Genomic DNA, 22124 nt, shown 5'->3' on the forward strand with positions numbered 1-22124 from the left:
GCTGAGTTACCTCCTTAGCGTTGAGAAGATGAATCGACCGCACTACGTCATTTGGCTAACTTGCCTTGCATAATGAGGACAATTGATTTACTGAAACGTGTGTATACTTTATAAAGTTTAGAATGACAATTATGCTTTGTGTTTATATACTCACAAGCTTGTCCCTCGCGGCGGTGGCATTGCGTTTCTCAAACTTGTACCCTAGCACAACCTATTTCCCCTTGATTTCCATAGTATAAACTAAGATACTTTCTAACAGAATTTTTTAGAAAAGACATATAACCAATTTTATGCATGAAAATAACTACTTCGAAACATGCTCAAAATACAATAGAATCATTGTAGGATTCATACTCATTGCAAAACATGTCTATTGTTGTATGATGGGCAGTGATGCAATGGGGGTTATTGGAAGGGAGAGCAGTATTACTTTCTGTCTTGTAGAGCATTGTCTTCAGCATCAGTTTCAAAGTTGAAGAACTTTCCTAAGGATTTTTGATGCAACTCAGAGTAGGAATTGAATTCGCTATGAACTCCTCTGGTAATGTTTATGTAAAGTTGACAATTAGGATCGTTATAAGCAATGTAAATACTAACCCTTGTTGAGTTAGTGGAGCTTCGGTATTCTCTTTTTCATCTGTAGTTCACTCTTGTTCTATTAGCATTTACTCCTCATTTGACAAAGTTTCTCTATAGGATGGTAGCCACATCAAACTTACGAAATAAGAAAAACAAAACAATATCCAGACACTTAAAGAGGTAGCGGCTTGACTACTTGACGTACTTTTGTCTATTTTGTCATCTATTGTTCCTTCTGTAGACGTTGCAAGCTTTCATGTTATTTCAGTAAGGTCTTCTGTGTCAAATCTTTGTAAGCATTCAAGTTTAACTTTTGGCACTGCTGCTTTTAATTCAACTTGATGACCTCTTTCCAGTAATCTTGAATAAAGTCGATGCACTGTTATTAAATCGAAAGGCAGAGAAGAAACAAGAAATCCACACCAAAAGTTAAACTGTAGAATCTAAGGAAAACAGTTATGTTCTGCGCAAAAGACAGTCACTCTGTTATTTCAAACCTAAAGAAACTAAATGAATAAAAGAGAAAGGTGAAGGCTTGATGTTGAAAGATGTGAGATGTAGGATATTTGAGGAAATTCTGTACTACTCAAGTTAGCCAGGTCCACGTTTGTTGAGTGGATCTGGTGCAAACGAGATGGGTGATTGAGGGTACAGAGCGGTGTCGGCACGAATGCTGAGAACAATGAAAAAAGGTACTGGGTAAGAGGAGAGAGTGAACAACTTTTGGAAAGAATGTTTAGTGCACTAGAAATAAATAAATTTTAAGAAGTAAATTGTAACCTGTAAACAAACATGTACAAAGAAGGGAGACAGGAAATAAGAGAGGTTAAAGTATCACATCAAATTATATAATCATGATGATATCATGCTTTTAATTTTTTTTTAAATTGTTGAAATTTATCCCAAATTTCAGGAATTATGTTGAAATTACAAGCTGTATCCTGAAATTAGTGGTCATAAAATATAATTCTCATTAAGTGCAGAATTCCGTAACCAGTGTTTCCGTAATGTGGTGTATTTCAGTGCATTTATACATACATGTACACACACACACTGTGTGTGTGTGTGTTTTTAATATATTTAGGAATATTTGAGTATACTAACGAAATGTTTGATGCTTCATGTTATATTTCAGTGTTCAAATTGCAGACAAAAATCATTATCGTCATCATCTTTATTGCCATTATTAATATTATTATTATTATATGACGGACATGTGCTGTAGTTTGTTTTGCTCTTATTTTCACTGTATTGAAAGTGTTTTACGTTGGATGTCTGCAATGCTTGTAGTGCGATTTTCTGTATGTTGCATATACTTGTTAGTCTTGGTGTTTTTGTTATGCATTTGTGTTTTTTTTTATATTATACCTAATGCGCCTACTATGATAGGAATTATTTTTGCATTTAGGCTCCACATTCGAGTTACCTCTATTTCCAGGTCTTTGTATTTTGAAAATTTCTCCGTTTCTTTTAGAGAAACATTGTCATCTGTTGGTATTGATACATCGATTAAAAAGCATTTTTTTTCTTGGTGAACTCTGACAACTATATCCGACCTATTATTATTATTACTATTATTATTATTATTATTATTATTATTATTATTATTATTGTTGTTGTTGTTTATTATGGCAGCGAGCTGGCAGAATCGTTAGCACGCCGAGCAAAATGCTTAGCAGTATTTCATGTTTTCGCGTTCTGAGTTCAAATGCCGCCGCGGTGGACCTTGCCTCTCATCATTTCGGGGTCGATAAATCAAGTACCACTTACGCACTGGAGTCGATGCAATCGACTCATCCGCTCCCCCAAAATGTCTACCCTTGTGGCAAAATTTGAAACCATTATTATTATTATTGAGTGAGAGAGAAGTATATGCCATCAAAGTGACACTGTCGTAAAACATACGAAGCTCAGTATACTCATCATGACTACCCGTCTGATAAGGGTACACCAGGCACATGCATCACAACCATATGTGCGCGACATGGTGATCTCATATCAAGATAAACAGCGCATGACCTCGCAGGTGGGGACCAGTTAGAATTTTCTTCAGGGCGAGTAACCCATCCCACTCAAAAGGTCCTTGAATAAGAGTTGTTTAAGGATGATGAATGAAACATGCATGTTTCCAGAGGTGAATTATACAAACTCCTAAGAATTCATCTCAATATATGGCTATAATATTCTTCTCCTACTTCTGCTTGTGATCAGATATGCACATATTGCCAGCCACTAAGGGACATGCTCAACTGGATAAGGTCAAACAACTGACAAGCAAATCTGTGGTATTGAACAGAATATTTGCTGTAGCCCATCTTTTATACCAAGACAAAACAATGTACATAACATTTCCAATCAGTTAAGATCAAAAGTCATGAGAACCAGTGCCTGGTACTGCATCAAGGCATTTACTATTACTATTATTATTATTATTATTATTATTATTATTATTATTATTATTTGATGAAAACTCTCAGCTTATTTTGCTGGGTGTGATAGAAAGTGTCAGCTGCCCTCAGCCAGCAGACTAAGACGACACTTGTTTACTGATCATGCTTAAAGAATTCTGCAGAGAACCAAGCAATGCTGGTTTTTGTAGGTGTTCCATCTTTACGTTTGTACCAGTTCTTTTGAGCCATGTTGATAGTTGAGTGCTGATACTTCCAAGTGTGCCGATTACTACTGGTATCACATCCACTCTCTTCATTGCCTATTTCCCACATCAAATCCTTATAATATTTGCAGCTGGTAGAATCATTAGCATGTCAGATGAAATGCTTAGCAGTATTTCTTCCAACTCATTACATTCTGAGTTCAAATGCTACCGAAGTCGACTTTACCCTTCATCCTTTCAGGGTCAATAAAATAGTACCAGTTGAACACTGGGGTCAATGTAGTCCATTTCCCCAGAAATTCAGGCACTCTGCTTATAGTAGAAAAAAAAATTATTGTTGTGATTGTTATTATTATCATTATAAGGCAACCAGCTGGCAGAATAGCTAGCATACCAGGTGAAATGTTTAGTGGTATTTCGTCCGCCCTTACATTCTGAGTTCAAATTCCACCGAGATTGACTTTGCCTTTCATCCTTTCAGAGTTGATGAAAGAAGTACCAGTTTCACACTGGTGTCAATGTAATTGACTTAACCCCTCCCCCCGAATTTCAGTCCCTGTGCCTATAGTAGAAAGGATTATTATTATTATTATTATTGGCAGAATCATTAACATATTAGAGAAATTGCTAAGAGGCATTTGTTCTAACTTTTTCTTGTTCTGAGATCAAATCCTGTCAAAGTCAACTTTGCTTTTACTCTTTCAGGATTGATAAAATAAAGTACCAGTCAAATACTGGGGGCCAATGTAATCAACTAAACCCTTCTTCTTAATATTGCTGGCCTTGTGCCAAAATGAAAAAAGTATTATTATTATCACTATTGGTGAGACTGAATGGATCTACTCTGAATATGCTTTTCTAAACAGGAGGAACGAAACTGGAAGAAGACACTTTCCCATACTTTGGGGATGGCAGAATAATCCGGGATTTTTGTGTGGGGTTTACCCTGGATTATCCTAAGTGGACTGCCCTGCTATTGGAGATACTATTTATTTATTTATTATTTATTTCTCTACTTTCCATTATATATCCTCTGTTATATCCTTTAATATTGTAGTTTCTCTCCTTGATCGATGTTAACCTCACCTGTTTTTGTAATTTTTGTTTTGCTGTGTTTTTTTGTGTGCTGTAACTCATTCTTCGATATTGTCCTTCATGTCTTGGGCCCTCGTGGCCATTAAAAGAAATCATTATTATTATTATTATTATTATTATTATTATTATTATTATTAATTTCTCTTGTATTTTTTAGGAAAACATGCCAACTACAAAGACCAAAACAAGGAAAAATCGACGTCGCTGGATACTTATTTGTGCAGCTCTCATTGTCTTGTTCATTATTGTCTTCATCCCAGTCTATGATTTAAGTAAGTCCTACACCTCACCTATCTACTCTTGTTCCACTAAACATTTTTTTTAGTCAATGAAAAATCTGTTGTGTTTTGTTTTGTTGTTGTTGTTGTCTTGCCATTCTTGTTTCCATCTCTGTTGTTATTATTATTGAGGTTATGAAAGGTGATGAGCTGACAGAATCATTAGCATGCCAGGTGAAATGCTTAGTGGTATTTTATCCATCTTTACATTCTGGGTTCAAATTCCTCCATGGTTGACTTTGCCTTTCATCTTTTTGGGGTTGATAAATTAAGTACCAGTACTGGGGTCAATGTGATCGACTACCACCCTCCCCTCAAATTTCAGGCCTTGTGCCTATCATAGAATTGTTAGCATGCTGGGCAAAATGCTTAGTGACATTTCGTCTGTCTTCATGCTCTGTGTTCAAATTCTACCGAGGTCAACTTTGCCTTTCACCGTACGGAGTTGATGAAATAAATACCAGTTGAGTACTGGGGTCGACTTACCCACTCCCCTGAAATTATTATCATTATTATTATTGAGTGGCAAGTTGGCAGATTTAAGATGTTGGATAGAAATGTTTAGTGGCATTTCATTGGTCTTCACATTCTGAATTCAAATTCCATGAGGTCGACAATACCTTTAATCCTTTTGGCCTTGATAAAATAAGTACCAACTAACTGAGCAGTGAAATTGATGTTATTGACTTGCCTCTGTCACCAAAATTTCAGGCCTTATACCTATAACAGAGGAGGTCATTACTATTATTATTATTGGCAGTGACTTGGTAGAGTTGTTAGGTCATTTGATAGAATGTCTTGTGGTTAGTAATCTGTTCTGAGTCCCTGCACCCTAAGCTCAAGTTTCACTGAAGTCAGCTTTGTCTTTCATCTTTTAGAGTGGATAAAAAAAATACTGGTCTAAGATGGTGGATTGATGAAACTGTATGACTTTGGGACTAGATGCTTTTTTGTATTTGTTCTATTTCTTTGTGTTTTGATTTCAAATCCCGTCCTGGCCTATTTGGGCTGTATACTTAATTCACTGCCCAGTTTAACATTGATATTTGATACCCAAGGTGACTTTAGTAAAGCCCACTCTGTGACAAGCAGTCAGGCCAGGTTCCCTATTTGAGGATATCTTCTCCCACCACTTATGATGATCCAGTAAAGTATCATGGATGAGCATTACTTTCTCAACTGAATGACTTGAGTCTGTGATGAGCTTTAGGAGTCATAAGCCAGAAGTAATCATCTGAGCCTAGACCTCAATGCTTGCTACAGAGTGGCTTCTACTAAGTGTACATAATGTCCAGATGGTAGTATTAAACCATGGGATTTTCTAGGTTTAACTCTTTAACATTCAGATTATTCTATCATATATAATGCTCTTTCATTCATGTTGCTCTTAATTAATCATGCATTATCTCATAGCTTTGATATTTTGATGATGTGATAGTATATTTTTAGAAGGGCATTGAAGGTTTGGTGTGATAGTCTGGTTAGAACATAAACCAAGTAGCATATGTGGGTCAGATATGGCTGGTTTAAATGTTAAAAGGGTTAATGCACAAGAATAGGAACAGTTATGCCTTCAGTGGAATTCCAAACATTTCTCTCACAAATTTCACTCCTGAAGTTTATGGAAGAAGACCCAATGTGTCACAAAGTGAACTGAAGATCATGTAATTTCTTAAGCACATCACCAGACAATGACCCAGATTGTAAGTTCCATATATAACTGCAGGTCATAGTTCACTCTTTTAAGTTGGCAGGTCTTTATTGTTGATGTATGGTTTTGTTAAACCTGCAATGCTGAGTTCAAGTCCTACCATGGATTTAAAGATTACAGAGGGATGGATTTCAACAGATTTGTAGCCTTAAATCCATTACGACATAGAGATCATTTTCATTGCTGACCCAGTGACCCAATTAGTTATAATACATTCCTTAGACTCTACTCTGCTTTCTCTCACTCCCTCTCTTTCCTCCTGCTTTCCACCCTCACACCTTCCCTACTCTCTCTTGCTCTCTTTCAATATTTTACATCTGTTTTGTATTCCAGCATCGATAGGATATTTTACTACAAATTAAAAATTTTTTAAAGATTGTTTAAGCAATTATTTTTTTTTTTACTGCAGAAGACCTTCACAAAACAGTGAAGTAGGAATAGATCTTATTCTAAGTCTGGCAAACTGTAGCTAGTATGTGTGTGTATATAATTATATACATCTGTATCTGTGTGTGCATGCATGTGTATGTATGTGTGTATATTAATGTATGTATCAGTATTTGTGTGTGTTTATAAAGAATAACGACCCCCTTTGGTCATGAATGACCATGGGATTGCACCTAGAAAGTTACCCTCTGAGGCACAAGTTCAGGCAAGGTTGTTTATCGAAGATTAGCAGTCACCCATGCATACCAGCCTCCCTTCTCTATGCCCCTGACATTATCCAAGAGAAAGGCAAATGTTGATACAACTTGGCACCAGTGGCATCACATCTCATTTCTACAGCTGAGTGAACTGGAGCAACGTGAAATAAAGTATCTTGCTTAATAACTCAACACACTGCCTTGGCTGGGAATCAGACTCACTACCTCATGATTGTGTGCCTGACGTTCTAACCACTAAGCCATGAACCATGAGCGTGTGTATATATGCTATAAAATGGTTGGTATTAAGAAAAGCACTCAGCTGTAGAAATTATGCCAAAGCAGATACAAGGGTATGATGCAGTCCTTGGATCTGGTCATACTGTCCAACCCATGTCAGCATTAAAATGATGATGATGAAAATGTGTGTGTGTGTGTGTGTGTGAATTGTAGGTATCTCTAGTAGATAGGTCTAATCATGTGGATATTGTAGACTGAACATGAAAGCGCTTAAAAGAGGATGATAATGTCTTGTATCATAATTTCTTCTTCGTAACCAAAATTTAAAACTGGGATATATTCTTTGTTGCTTTTATTTTCCAGCATCAAGTTCCAAAGTATTAGCACCATCTCATTTGAACACCAGTTATTCTGGAACCAAAGTAACAACATTCCCATCAAATTACAGCATACAGTCATCAACACCTATGAATGGAATTCAACACAGCAAGAATTTGTACCAAACTACTTCTATACATACAAATACAATCACACCTACTGTTTCTGCATCAACTCAAAACAGTTACCACCCAACAATTTCTCCAACAAGACAGACTCCTAAAATCTCTCCTGTGAAGACCCTTCCCCCATATAATCATTCAATGAATGCATCTGAAAGATCGATTTTCCGTAAGTATTCACTTATTTAAAAATCTGTTCATATTTTTCTGTATATATCAGTTTAAATTCAATGTGAAATAATAAATATTTTTTCACTCAAGCATCAGGCTTCAAGTACATAGGATACAAGAAATATGATTGTGTGGCATTTATGCCATTCCCAAAAATAGAATAACAAATTTACATTTGAAAATTGAAACCCAAGTTGTGAACCTGATTTCTCAGAAGTTTATCATCTCTCAAATAAATTTGGTATAATTCAATAAAAACTAATGCTTTTCAGTAGAGGCAAGCGTTCTGTACAGGAAACATATTTGATACAATGAATATCAACAGTAATATCAGCAGTAAAGTTGAACATATTTAATATAGTGAACATCAATAATTAACAGTGAAAGTGTTGAAGCTTTTAATGTAGAATCGTCAGTTTGATATAAGATCAACTGTTAGAGGTGAACATATTTAATATTGTGAATGCCAGCAATTAACAGTAGAAGTGACATATTTACTATAGCAAAGCATCAACAAATCAACAGTTGAAGTGAACATGCTTAATACAGGTCACATCAATAGCTACAAGTTAAAGAACTGGAATGTTCAATATAGAATGTCAATAGCTAAAAAGAGGGCAGCATATTTAATACAGTGAACATAACAATAAACTGTAGATAGGAACATATGTAACATAGTGGACATCAACAATAGAGGTAAACATGTTTAATACAGTGAGCATTTGCAGCAGAGGTGAACATATTTAATATAATGAACATCAATAATCAACAAATGAGGTGATATATTTAATATAGTGAACATCGACAATTAACAATAGAGGTGAGTATATATGACATTGTGGACATCAATAATTTACAGTAGTAGTGAAGATATTTAATATAGCGAACATCAACAATTAAAAGGATAGGTGAACCTGTTTAATACAACAAACATCAACACCAATTAAGAGAGGATAATATTGGCTTAATGATTAATATTATTTTATCCAATTTTACAAGTGTGAGTTGTTTTCTCTACCTCTTTTAATCAAAATTAGTTATTTAGATAATAGTTCATCACATCACTAAGAATATAATTTAATTAAAATTTCTTGATTTGTGACATCAAGAATGCTAGCATTCACTTTACTGAATATCTAATTTTTTACTGAATATTTTGTGAAAATATAATAATAAAGATTATTATCATTATTATTATTATTACATAACTAGTAAAGCAGTGAGCTGTCCAAATTGATTGGACACTGGACAAAATGCTTAGTGGCATTTCTTATGGCTTTATGTTCTCAGTTCAAATTCCTGTGAGGGGTCAATAAATAAGTGCCTGTCAAGCACCAGGGTCAATGTAATCGACTAGCCCCTTCCCACCAAAATTTCAGGCCTGGTGCCTACAGTAAAAAGTATTATTACATAACTGGCTCAGGTGGTGAACTAGCAGAATCATTATAGCACTGGAAAAAAGCTGAGTGGCATTTCTTCCAGCTCCTTAGATTCAGAGTTTAAATACTGCCAAGATTAATTTTGCCTTTTATCATTTTGGGATGAATAAAATAAGTACCAGTCAAATACTGGGATTGATGTAATTGACTACCTCTCTTCTCAAAATTGTTGGCCTTGTTCGTGGCAAAATTAGAATTATTATATAATTGGTAAATCAGCCTAATATACTTAAATTAACTTTTCTTAAAAACGTTTAGATGTTACACAAAAACAATAGTTGTGTAAAATATAAAGATGACACTAAAGTAGACAGGTAGCTAGATAGAGAGATGGAAAGAAAGAAAGAATAGCATTCTCATATTCCTAATTTATGTCTTCGTATATTTACATATTACCAACTATTAATTTATTCAGTTGGGCCTTTTATCTCCCAAAATACCACTTAAATATAAAGTTGACGTATTTACTGTTTAAACAATTGTTTGTTAAAATTAAAGAAATTAAATCTAAAGCCTTTACAACTGAGATAAGAAAATGGAAGAAATCTACAGTTGGGTCCTTTAACAATTCCCTGATTGAATAAGTCAAATATTAGGTGATGGTTTCTCCGTTGAATCTTGAAGTGTTTCCCCATCAATGACAGAATCAAAACAAAGGTATGTGAAGTATGAAATGTACATAGTTGTTAGGACTGAGACGCCTACAAACTTTTAAAAAGCTGACAAATAGTGTATTGTCAGACAGTTTGCTGTAGAGTTGTAAATATATTGATAGGACAACAAAGAAAATAACTTTCCTCACTGTGAATTCTGTTTTATGTTTGCTTTCTACAAGGAAAATAATAATAATGAAATAAAGGAAATATGATTAGATTTCAATATAGGAAATAGCATTAGGTTATTTATTTTAGGAAGAAAATTCTGACAAAATGTATTTAGAATTACTTTAGTCATGTCTTCAAAATATACACCCACATACTCTTGCAAAGGCTATTCAGAAAAATACATTCATGCTTCACACACACATTACAATGAATGAAACAAATACACACAAACACACACATTGCAATGAATGAGGCAAATACACTCACCCATCACATACAGATATTGCATATAGTCATACATCACACATCACGTACACATATTGCACATATTCATACAGCACACATCATATACATTATATTATGTATACTAGTATATCACACAATCACACACACATTGTGTGAAATAAATGCATGCACATGTCACACTTGCTCTGTGTACACTCCCACGTCACACAAAACACACATGTTCAATGAATGAGCCAAATGTACACACAAACTCCTACACATCACACAAACACATTGCTATGAATGTAACAAATACACTCATACATTATGCACACACACACACACACACACACACACACACACACACACACACACTCACTACAATGAATAAAATAAATACAAAAACTGTGCAAATTTGGTGCAAATTTAACTGGATGAAAAGTACAGGCATCCTTCTGCCTTATGGAAGCATTGTATTCCAGAAATTCTTGCAGTAACATTAAGTACCATAACTTGGAATTCCATGATGTGAAATCTAGTTCCCATTGAATATGGAATCAGTGGCAAAATATGTTTTGCGTCACAGAATTCTACATTATGGTAAGATTTTCAAGAATGCAACATTTTGTAATGCAGAGGATGCTTGCAGAGAGTACTATGTAATTTTACTTCCTCCTACAGTTTATATAATTGTGGTGAATAGAGTCACACAAGGCCTTGTTCTTGGTTCCCTTCTGTTCTTGTTGTTGTTGAATATAGATGAATGTACGCACTCAGCTGCATTCAGTAACTGAGCAAATGACACTAAAGTGATGATAAAGATTATAACAGATGGCAGTGTCTGAATAATCTAATGAGGACTAGGAGATTTATACAATTGTTTTTCATCTTCTACTTGTTTCAATCATTGGATTGTGGCCATGCTAAGGCGCTGCCTTGAAATGTTATTTTAGTTCAATGAATCTTCCCCAGCCATGCCCATGGTTGTGAATGAATATACAAGGTGTTTGGATCAAATTTGGCAGATTTCATAAGAGGAAAATGCAATATCCCATCCAAAAATAAAAGCATTTAAAAAAATTTAAAAAACATCTATTAAATTATGGCTAGGAGATAACAATTTACTTAAAGTAGTTGCCTTCAGCTTCCGCCATGGCCTCAAGATGGCTCCGGAATCTGGTACATGCATTCCTCACTGTGTTCCTGCGACGATCTTTGAACACCTCTTTGATCTTGGCCACTAGCTCGGTTTTGGTATTGCTGACAGAGAGGTTGGTATCTTTCTCAACACCACCCCACACATTGTAATCTATATGATTATGATCGGGGAAATTAGGAGGCTAGATATTGGGGCTGGCGAAGTCATAGAAATTCTCTGACAACCACTTATGGCACTTTCTGGAGGTATGGGAAGGAGCCAAATCCTGCTGCCACACACATATGGCCTTCCAACAGTAACCTTCTCCAGCCAGGGTTTGCCTACAGTCTGCAGCAACTTCACATAGCTGTCTGAACTGAGCCTAAGGCCCTGCTCAAAGAGTTAGGGATGAACTCTGGCATGTGGATGCAGTCAGAATGCCTGTTGTGTCCTTTCCTACTGTGACCTTGCTGAAACACTGCCTTGAAGTATTTTTTTTCAAACAAATCTACCCTAGTATTTATTTATTTTAAAAAATTTCTTACGTGTTCTATTGGTCTCTTTTGTTAAACTGCTAGGCTATGGGACTGTAAACAAAACAACCCCAATTGTTAAGCAGTGTGTGTGGGGGGTGGGGGGGACACAGTCACACACACACACACACACACACACACACACACACACACACACACATACACACACACACACTAGGTTTCCACACAGTTTCTGTCCACTGTATTCACTTACAAAGCATTTGTCATCTCAGGGTTTTAATAGAAGACATTTGCTCAAGGTGCAGTACATTAGGATTGAAATCAAATCCATGTGGTTGCAAAGTGTGCTTCTAAACCACACAGCCAAGTCTGCACCAGGTGCAAAAATGCTTGAAAATCTTGGTAGATAAAAGAGGTATAGCGAATACTATCTAATCCTAACAATTCCTTCCTCAACATCTCATGTCTGGAACCTATAGAATAACAATTTAATACTTACCCCTTTAATATTTAAACTGGCTATATCCAACCAAAATGTTTTAATTGTTTTTATGTTCAAACTGGCCAGCGCTAGCCTTTGCCACCTACCCTGCAATGTCATTCTAACAATGAAACAATCACATCAATGAAATCTCAAAGCCGTGAGATTATGCATGATTAATTCAAAACAATCTGAATAAATAAGCATTACATTTGACAGAGTAAAAAAAAATTATAACTGAAATTTCATGAAACTTTCCAAGGACTAATTTCTGGTCACTGCATTTCCAGTGACAAGAGGGGTCTGTACACATAGCCTATGAAAGTGTGGTGTTGCAACATCACTGGTGCCTAGCTGTATCGGCCTTTGCCTTCCCCTTGGATATGGGACACCAGACTGTTCCAGGTATTGCTGGAATTTATTTACAGCTGGATGGACTGAAGCAACATGAAATGAAATGTTTTTGCTAAAGAATATGGACCAATTGAAACCACAACCTTATGATTGTAAGTGCAACACCCAAACCACCAGACTGCACACCTACACAGTCATTAATAGAAGTACCTGTAAAATATGGGGGGCTATTTTGTAAATGTACTCTTGACCTACAAATTTTGGGATTGTTTATCAATATGTATTTGTGTAAGAATGTATGCCTATGTTTGTGTGTATCTCTGTATATGTGTGCAAATAAGTATATAATGTGTATTTACATTCATATCTTCCTTCTTTAAGATAAAGTATGTACACTAAACAAACCACAGTTTCAGTGTATCAAAGATGGCGTCTGTATAGATATTGAGTACAGATGTGATGAAGTTGTACAGTGTGATGATTTCAGTGATGAAATTAACTGTGGTAAGTCTTCACTACCACACACACATATATCCCCTTAGTTCATAGATGATGCATAGTATACCTAGTAGATTTTTACCTATATCAGATGTTTACATATATTTTGTGAATATATATATATATATATATATATATATATATATATATATATATATGTTATAATATTATAATAAAAACCACAAATCTCGTTAAATACAGGTACCCAGGATTTTCTGGCTGAAATGATAATTTATTTCACCATTTTTCAAGCGGTGTACTGTTGAAATAAATTATTTTTTTGACCAGGAAATCATGGGTAGCTGTATTTAACAAGATTTGTGGCTTTTACTATAACATAGTCTTTGTTGTGTTAGCTGATCAAGTGCTTTTCTACTTGTTGAAGCATAACCACAGTTATATATATATATATATATATATATATATATATATATATATATATATATATATATATGTGTGTGTGTGTGTGTTTAAATCACATGCTTATTTATATTGATACATACATATATGTACATATATATACATACATATACATATATATACATATACATATATATATATGTATATATATCACTTAATATTCCTCTCCTGTAATTGCTTTATGCTAAATAGTAGGTATACAACCCTACCACTTATCATTCCATGGTGTAGACAAACCATTTCACATATTATATTCCGTATTTCAACCACTTTGTTGAATAAAACTTCTACAGCTGCTATGTTTCACACACCCAACCTTGCTTCCAACTGCAGTTGTTAATACTGTCTTTGCATTTACTTATTCATGATAAAGACATACTAGTTAATCTTCCTTCAGGCAGTTTTCAGTTGTGGTTCGTCTGGTAATACCAGTGTTTGTTTGTTTTTTTTTTAAGTTTCTGACAGGATGCAGAGATGTTGCAGATGAGAGTTATCAACTATCTCAGATTATCAGTTTTATACAGCAAATAATATATCTATCTCATTTCCTACAAACAGCACTAGTCCCAGGAATACTGGTATTCAGGACAAACTGTATTTTGGCACCTTTGCATACCAATACCACCTCTATCATCATCATCATTGTCTTTGTTTTAATGTCCACCTTTCCATAATTTCGTGGGTCAGGTGAGATTTGTTGAAGCAGTTTTTTTTCTATGACCAGATGCCTTTTCTGTCACCAACCTTCACCTTTTTCCAAGCAAGGTTATAATTTCCCACCTGCTCCAGAACTCCATACATGAACGAGACAACACCTGGACATGTTTCTATGGATGATTGCAGCCTTAATTTGCAAAAATTACCTTGTATGATGGCACCATTTGTTTACAATAAGTGTGCAATCTTCAGACATGGAAACCCAAATGCACACACACTCACAAACACACACACACACACACACACACACACACACACACACACACACACACACACACACACACACACACACACACACGCACACAGAGCTGAGAGGTTTCTTTCAATTTCCATCTACCACATCCACTCACAAATCTGTGATTGGCTGGAAGCCTGGAACCATAACAGAAGATACTTACCCAAGGAATCACACACTGGGAGTGAGCCCAAAACCACATGTATAATTTAATTATACTTTAACAAAAAATGGTGTCAAGAAGTTCAGCTGGTTGTAAAATATTGCTTCAAAAAGTTCCAATCCAACCCATAACAGCAAGGAAAGACAGACACAAAAATAACTAATACTTGGTTGCTTATATTTACCATTTATGGATGTGCTGTCTTAAAAAGTGAATATGTGCTATTGAATAGGCTCAATAAGGTTGAGATGGATTTGGCATTTTTGTTTGCTAAACCTCAGATGAATTTTTACCTCACTTTGATATCTATTGTATCCATAACACTGCATGTCCATGAGAGCTATACCACAGTAACTAGCCTATCAGCAGAGTATATACATTGAATATGATACACAGATGGCACTGTTTTATACTTGATTTTTAACTGAGATGTGACTTATACATTAAGTATAACTAAAACTATGAAGGGAAAAAATTTTGTACCAAGATCTAATGCTAAATACCAGTGTAAATATATACATATATATACTTATATATATATATATATATATATATATATATATATATATTATTGACTTGGATATTCCATGAGCCTAATGAGACAGGCTCTGTTAGGGGCCTGCAAAACTTGAAGTAGCATGGAATCCGAATCAAAGTGTTTTGAATAATACATATAACTCCCAATAAATGTGTTGAGTGCCCTTTCTTTCATTTGTCCACTCACTCATACACACACACACACACACACACACACACACACACACACACACACTGTCAACATCATGTAGTTGCTAACATACTGAATGAAGTATAGGTGCTTCAATAAACTGTGTATTGCTACACTCCTAGACAGTATGTTTATGATAAGGGTGTCTCTGTAACCAGGATTATCAATAAATTGTCTTGGCTTATTTATCTTCCTCAATGTCTGGCAGAGCATTGGAATGTTGGGATGAGATGGGGGTTAGGTGGGGGTGGGAGTGGGAACAGATTATACAACAACAACACTATTAATAACCCTTGCAGCTATTATTAACTCCTCATAAGATTGTACAGATGCTTATTGGTGTTACTTGTCTCACATTGTATCATTCTCCTTAGATTTAGTTTTTCTTTGTTTCTTAATCCTAATTTAAACACTGTACATTTAAAAATAAACCATGTCTAATGTAAATGAAAAAAAAAAACATACTAAAAATCCTATTTAATCAAAAGAATTCAATTTAATCCATCAAAATCTGACTTGTTTATCACAGAACGTGCTTTGTATCTTTTGTTTGATATTTTCCCATCATTTCAACACCATTGCTAATTAGACCTCCCTGACTCGTCTTTCATCGCCTATGTTCCCACAATATTTTTAATTATTTGCTACCTCTAAAACATCCCCTAAAGATTAATGATTTGCTATGGGATTATCAGCTTTTATCTTTGAAAAATATTTCTTTTTCAATTCCCTTCATCTTCCATAACTAACCAGGTTAATTGTCACTAATCATGTCAGGTAAGATGTTATTACCTTTAAAGAGTAAAAGAGAAAATTATTTATATCTTGTCTAAAAGATATTTTTTTATGTATTTATTTGATTATCTTTCTGATGGCAATTATCTGTTATCCATCCTCCCTGATCTTGATGAAAATCTCTTTTAGCTATTTTGGGATTGCTGTTGTAAATCTTCTAGTTTCTTTTTAATTAAAAATAATCTTGTAAAAGTTTCTATTCCAGGTCTTATTCTTACACTTTGTCATTAGAAACATTCTTATTGACAGTGGTTTTGATATATTTTCAGAAACCAAAACTTAAGTTGTTGATGTTGACTTAACTGACTGAGACTAAAAATGTGGACTAAATTGGTCTGAATTGTAGATGTCACTTAAATCAATGAGGTTATTACATGCTAAATAGATTAACATGGCCTATAAATGTTCATTAAATTCATATCAACTAAATTGATATAGTTTGTAGATGTTGTCTAGATTTTGACTGCATTGACATAATCTGTTGATGACTGTATTGATATAATTTGTAGATGTTGATTTCAACTATATTGATGTAGTCTGTAAGTGGTGACTGTACTGACATAGCCTGTACGATGTTGACTGCATTGACACAGCTTGTAGACATTGACTGTATTGATACCCTGTAGATGTTGAATGAATTTGATTACAAATTCTGAATACTGACTAAATTGATATGACAGTGCTGAATTAACTTGCCCTCTAAATATTCACCGAATTGGTCTGTATGGCAAATGTTGACAAAATTAAGTTCGATATAAATACTGAATATTTACAAAATCAACTTAATTTTAACAGATTAATCTACCCTAAATTGGTATAGTCTATAAATATTAGTTTACTGCAGGTACTGTATGTTGAGTGGTCTAATACAGACAGTGACGAAATTGACATTAACTAAAAACATTTACTAATGGGATATAGACACTGAATGTTGATTAAATTGACATCTACCACAAATATTAACTAATGTGATGCAGATATGTTAAGTTGACAAAACTGAAACAAGCTGAAAACTGTAATATAAATAGTGCTTACTGATTGAATTGACAAACAGTAAATATTGACATTTATGATATAAGCACTGCATGTTGACAAAATTGACATCAACAGTAAATATTGAGTAATGTGGCACAAAAATTATTGACTAAATTGTCAGGAACTGTAAAAGTTACTTGTAAATGTCAACTAAATCAGAAACACATACTGTCCATAAAGGACAAGAGATATAAATATTTACTGACATAGACATATTGTATGTTCATGTGACTGATAATACATGAACTGTAAATGTCAACTACATTCATGACACTTAGATAATATTGTAAATGTGTTACACATAAATCCTAGACATTGACAAGATGAGAAAGAGAGAGAGAGAGAGTACATGAAGTTGAACGTTTTATGCTTATATGTAAATGTTTTTCTTAACCTAATCATTGCTCTTACTCTTAAATTTCTATTTGATATATTTTAATTTTCTTCAGTTATTTTTCTTGTTTCAAAATTTCAAAATTTAATTAATATAATTAACTAACTAATTAATTATCCAAGATTTCTTTTTTCCACTGTACTGATTTGAATTTTTTTTTTTTTACTTATTCATTTTTATATTTATTTATTTTATTTCATTCCCCTCACCAGTAGACATCAGAGCATTTTCAGGTTATTATCATGGAATGGGTATGTTCTGGATTTTAATGTATTATATTTTAGTTAGAACAATTATTCTTTTCTTAGTTACTCTGTTCTATTTAAAAAATTTTCTTTCCTAACACATTATTTCAACCAGATTAAACCTTAATATTTATCTATAAAAAAACATTTTCTCTGCATGGAAACTATTCACAGATTATGTACAAGACATCAGGTGTATATTGTGCTGTCTCTCTCTCTACTAATCAACTTGAAGAATTTTATAGCTGGAATGACAGTGAAAATGGTATGTCAAGTGGTTGAATCCTAAGATAACAATCAATGATGTGAGGAGATTGGAAAAGTGTCTTTAGGTGGTTGCTGAAAGTTGCCATAACATGAAAAAAACCACAGTTGTCACTCACTACTGATTTGATAGCATGTATAATGCATTGGTTGATATTTTAAGTATCTTGATAGTACTGACACTTTATTGGTCCTTCTACTTTTTAGTCTAGCAGAAAGTAAGGATATGACAGCTGCAGGGAGATAGAGAGAACTGCACCAGGACAGAAAAATTGGAAGTAGTCTTTAATGTTTCAAGCATATGCTCTTCTATAGAAACAATGAGGAGAGAGAAAAATACACACACACACACACACACACACACACACACACACACACACACACACACACACCTGCACGTGCAACATTGAACTGAAAACACTGTGTAACAATGTTCTACTCAACCCTCATTTATCAAAGTGATGAGAGTCCAATATATACACACACACACACACACACACACACACACACACACACACACACACACACACACACACACACACATATATATATATATATATATATATATATATATATATATATATAGAAGGTTTAGATTTAGATTCAAGATTGAATATGGAACTTATGCGTAGGCACCAGAATATTGTATGGTATGGTATTATACAAAAACCATTCCAAAAAGGATAGGTGATCAAAAAATCAAAATAAGCAACACGGATTTCAAAGATGATTGCAGTACGCACGTTTCATGCTACTCCATTTATTTAAGTAATCCGAGCATTACATTAAATGCAATATGAAGAGCAATCTTCAGCTGCACGAAAATAATAGAGATATTAGAAATAATATAGGTGGGGTTGATAACCCCATCATGTGCAACTGTAGAAAAAAGTCCCATTGTCCTTTATTTGGATTTTGTTGCACCCGTAATGTAGTGTACAGATGCATCATTAGTACAATAACCGAGAATTATATTTATATAGGATGTAGTATTAACATGAAACAGAGAATATATAACCATAGGTCTTCGTTTAGACTTAAACATAAGGCAAATAGTACGACATTGGCAAGTAAAATTTGGGAGTTAAAAGATAATGGTATTAATTTTAGCCTTAAATGGGAAATTATAAGAAAAGCTCAACCTTATAGAAATAATAGATATGGATGTGAATTGTGTTCTATGGAAATATATGAAATTTTAAAACTTAGAAATAATCCTAATCTAATCAATAATAGATTAGACCTTAGGGTATCATGTGTACACTGCTCTACTCGCACTTTTAAATTTTTTAAAAAATAGGTTTTTATAAAGTAGCTAAAGTTATCAAATTATAGTACTTTACTTCTACCATGGTCATCTAGGACTATCAATTAGCACATAATTTTAAATTGGTAATTGAACCTTTATAACATATATTCCTGATCTCTCACCTTAACATTTAATCTACTTAAATCAATCATCAGGTTCCTGTATTGAATATCCTTGTTATTTCCTAGCATCTTTTCTTTTTTCAGTCCCTTAAACCTTAGTAAGCACACTATTATAAACTAATATTAATCCGATAATAATTTTTATTCACATTATAAAAATAAAGCTTACCTATGTGTCTCCTAAATAGTATCATTATTTTATTTTCAGCTATAATTTTTTTAAGATAATTCAAAATAGTTTTCATGAACCCAATATACTTAATATCCTTAAACTTTACACCCTATCTATAGCCCCTGAATTCAATACTGACATTATTTCATGATTTTTGTATAAAATAATTACATCTCTTTTTATTTATTTTATTAACATACCTCTTACTGTGAAAATATTGGTTAAACTAACATTGTTATCTGTATAACTATACTGATACTCTATTCAGACTAAAAGAAAAAAACCTATTTGACCCATATACCTAGGGTTTTAATTCCTCAACATTTTGATAGTAGTAAAATGGCCTGGTACTACTCTGACCAGGGAAACCTTTATAATCTAATACATTTATAGCCTTGTCCATGCATACTGCTTACACCTTCCCTTTCCTTAGAAGTAATTGTCCCTTATGCTATCACCACTAGATAAGAGACAATAAAATCAGAGACAGTTAGAACTTTTGTCTAGAATCAATTACTAGCCTGATAGACTCCGCTATGTCAAGATGGATTCATGTATTCTTTCTCCCACTTGGATTTTTATGTATTCTTTCTCCCACTTGGATTTGAAATGTTGCCACAATTATAATATGTCTATTCTACTGTAATTTTCTGCATTTTCGTGCAGCTGAAGATTGCTCTTCATATTGCATTTAATGTAATGCTCGCGTTACTTAAATAAATGGAGTAGCATGAAACGTGCGTACTGCAATCATCTTTGAAATCCGTGTTGCTTATTTTGATATATATATATATATATATATATATATGTATATATATATATATATGTATATATGTATATATATATATATATGTATATATATATATATATATATATATATATGTATATATATATATATATATATATATATATATATATATGTATATATATATATATATATATGTATATATATATATATATGTATATATATATATGTATATATATATATATGTATATATATATATATATATATATATATATATATATATATATATGTATGTATATACACATCTCTCTCTTTTTCTCTCTCTCTTTCTCTCTCTCTATATATATACACACACACATACACACATACACGTATATGGCTTAGTAGTTAGGGGTATTTGGTTCACAATTGTAAGGTTGTGAGTTCAATACCTGGCAGTGTGTTGTGTCCTTGAGCAAGACACTTTATTTCAAGTTTCTCCAGTCAAGTCAGCAGCAAAAATGAGTAGTACCTGTATTTCAAAGGGCCAGCCTCATCACATTCTGTGTCACACTGAACCTCCCTGAGAACTACATTAAGGGTCTGTGGAGTGCTTAGCCACTTGTGCATTAATTACACAAGTATGTTGTTCTGTTGATTGGATCAATGGGAGCCCTCGTCTTTGTAACTGATGGAGTGCCACACATGCATGTATATATTGTATGGGTTGGTGAATATTTGTTTTCAAATGAAGAACAAAATACTCAGTACATAAAGTAGCATATATTTTCCTCTTTTTGTAAAAATTTCAAGCTTCTTGAATTGTTATTGACTTTCATGTTCCCAGTTATTCAAGCAATTGACATAGGAAAACAGCATGACAATATATAAGCAAAAAGAAACAAAACAAAAGAACACTATTATATAAGACTATTCATTAAGATTTGATTGCTTGCCTAATAACTGTTGGAAAAAAAACCTCTCACATTCATCTATTTAATTATTTCATGTAGAAAATATATCTACCACTTCACATGCAAAAAAGAAAATATATTTTCATGTATTCAGTACCACATGTGTAAGACACATGAAAGCAAGGAAGTTTTAGTCTTAGAAAATGACGAATTCTTTAAGTGGAATATAAATAATTTTAGTCTCTTTGTATTTGAAAATTCTTCTAGAAAAATGGTTGGAAGCGTCTGCAAGATTTCATTAATTTTGCTTGTCCTGTGGTGAGAGACAAAGAGAATACCTCCTGGAGCCATCATTGTCACCAACATGTGTTCTGCAATAGACCAATTGATTTTATAATTGTTTTATCATTCTGTAAACTCCAGTCATATATATAAATGGATAGTGAGGTGATAGCATACTTCTAAGTATTTGAAGGTGTATCCATACAGTGAGAATTTTTTAAAAGTGATTTTCAATAAGCTTGCAAATATAATTAACTAAGTAACTATATAAGCTCAGTAAACTAATATAAGAGAATATAAATCAGCAGGAAGTCAGATATT

General features: G+C 33.6%; 1 protein-coding gene across 4 annotated transcripts in view; it reads left to right on the forward strand.

The window, feature by feature from the left end:
* Positions 1 to 22124, forward strand: part of LOC106867534 (atrial natriuretic peptide-converting enzyme) — a 169452-nt gene that overhangs the window by 84957 nt on the left and 62371 nt on the right. Inside the window, exons 2-4 of one of the 4 annotated variants that reach the window (XM_089352458.1) lie at positions 4446 to 4560; positions 7525 to 7830; positions 13169 to 13291. In XM_089352458.1, coding sequence (XP_089208584.1) covers positions 4452 to 4560; positions 7525 to 7830; positions 13169 to 13291 — 538 coding nt within the window. In that variant the 5' untranslated portion in view covers positions 4446 to 4451. Of the gene's footprint in view, positions 1 to 4445; positions 4561 to 7524; positions 7831 to 13168; positions 13292 to 17983; positions 18023 to 22124 lie in introns of all 4 variants that reach the window. The other 3 variants (XM_089352459.1, XM_089352460.1, XM_089352461.1) reach the window with 3 other exon arrangements.

This window comes from Octopus bimaculoides, chromosome 5 (assembly GCF_046866305.1).
Source record: "Octopus bimaculoides isolate indiv1 chromosome 5, ASM4686630v1, whole genome shotgun sequence".
Classification (NCBI taxonomy): domain Eukaryota; kingdom Metazoa; phylum Mollusca; class Cephalopoda; order Octopoda; family Octopodidae; genus Octopus; species Octopus bimaculoides.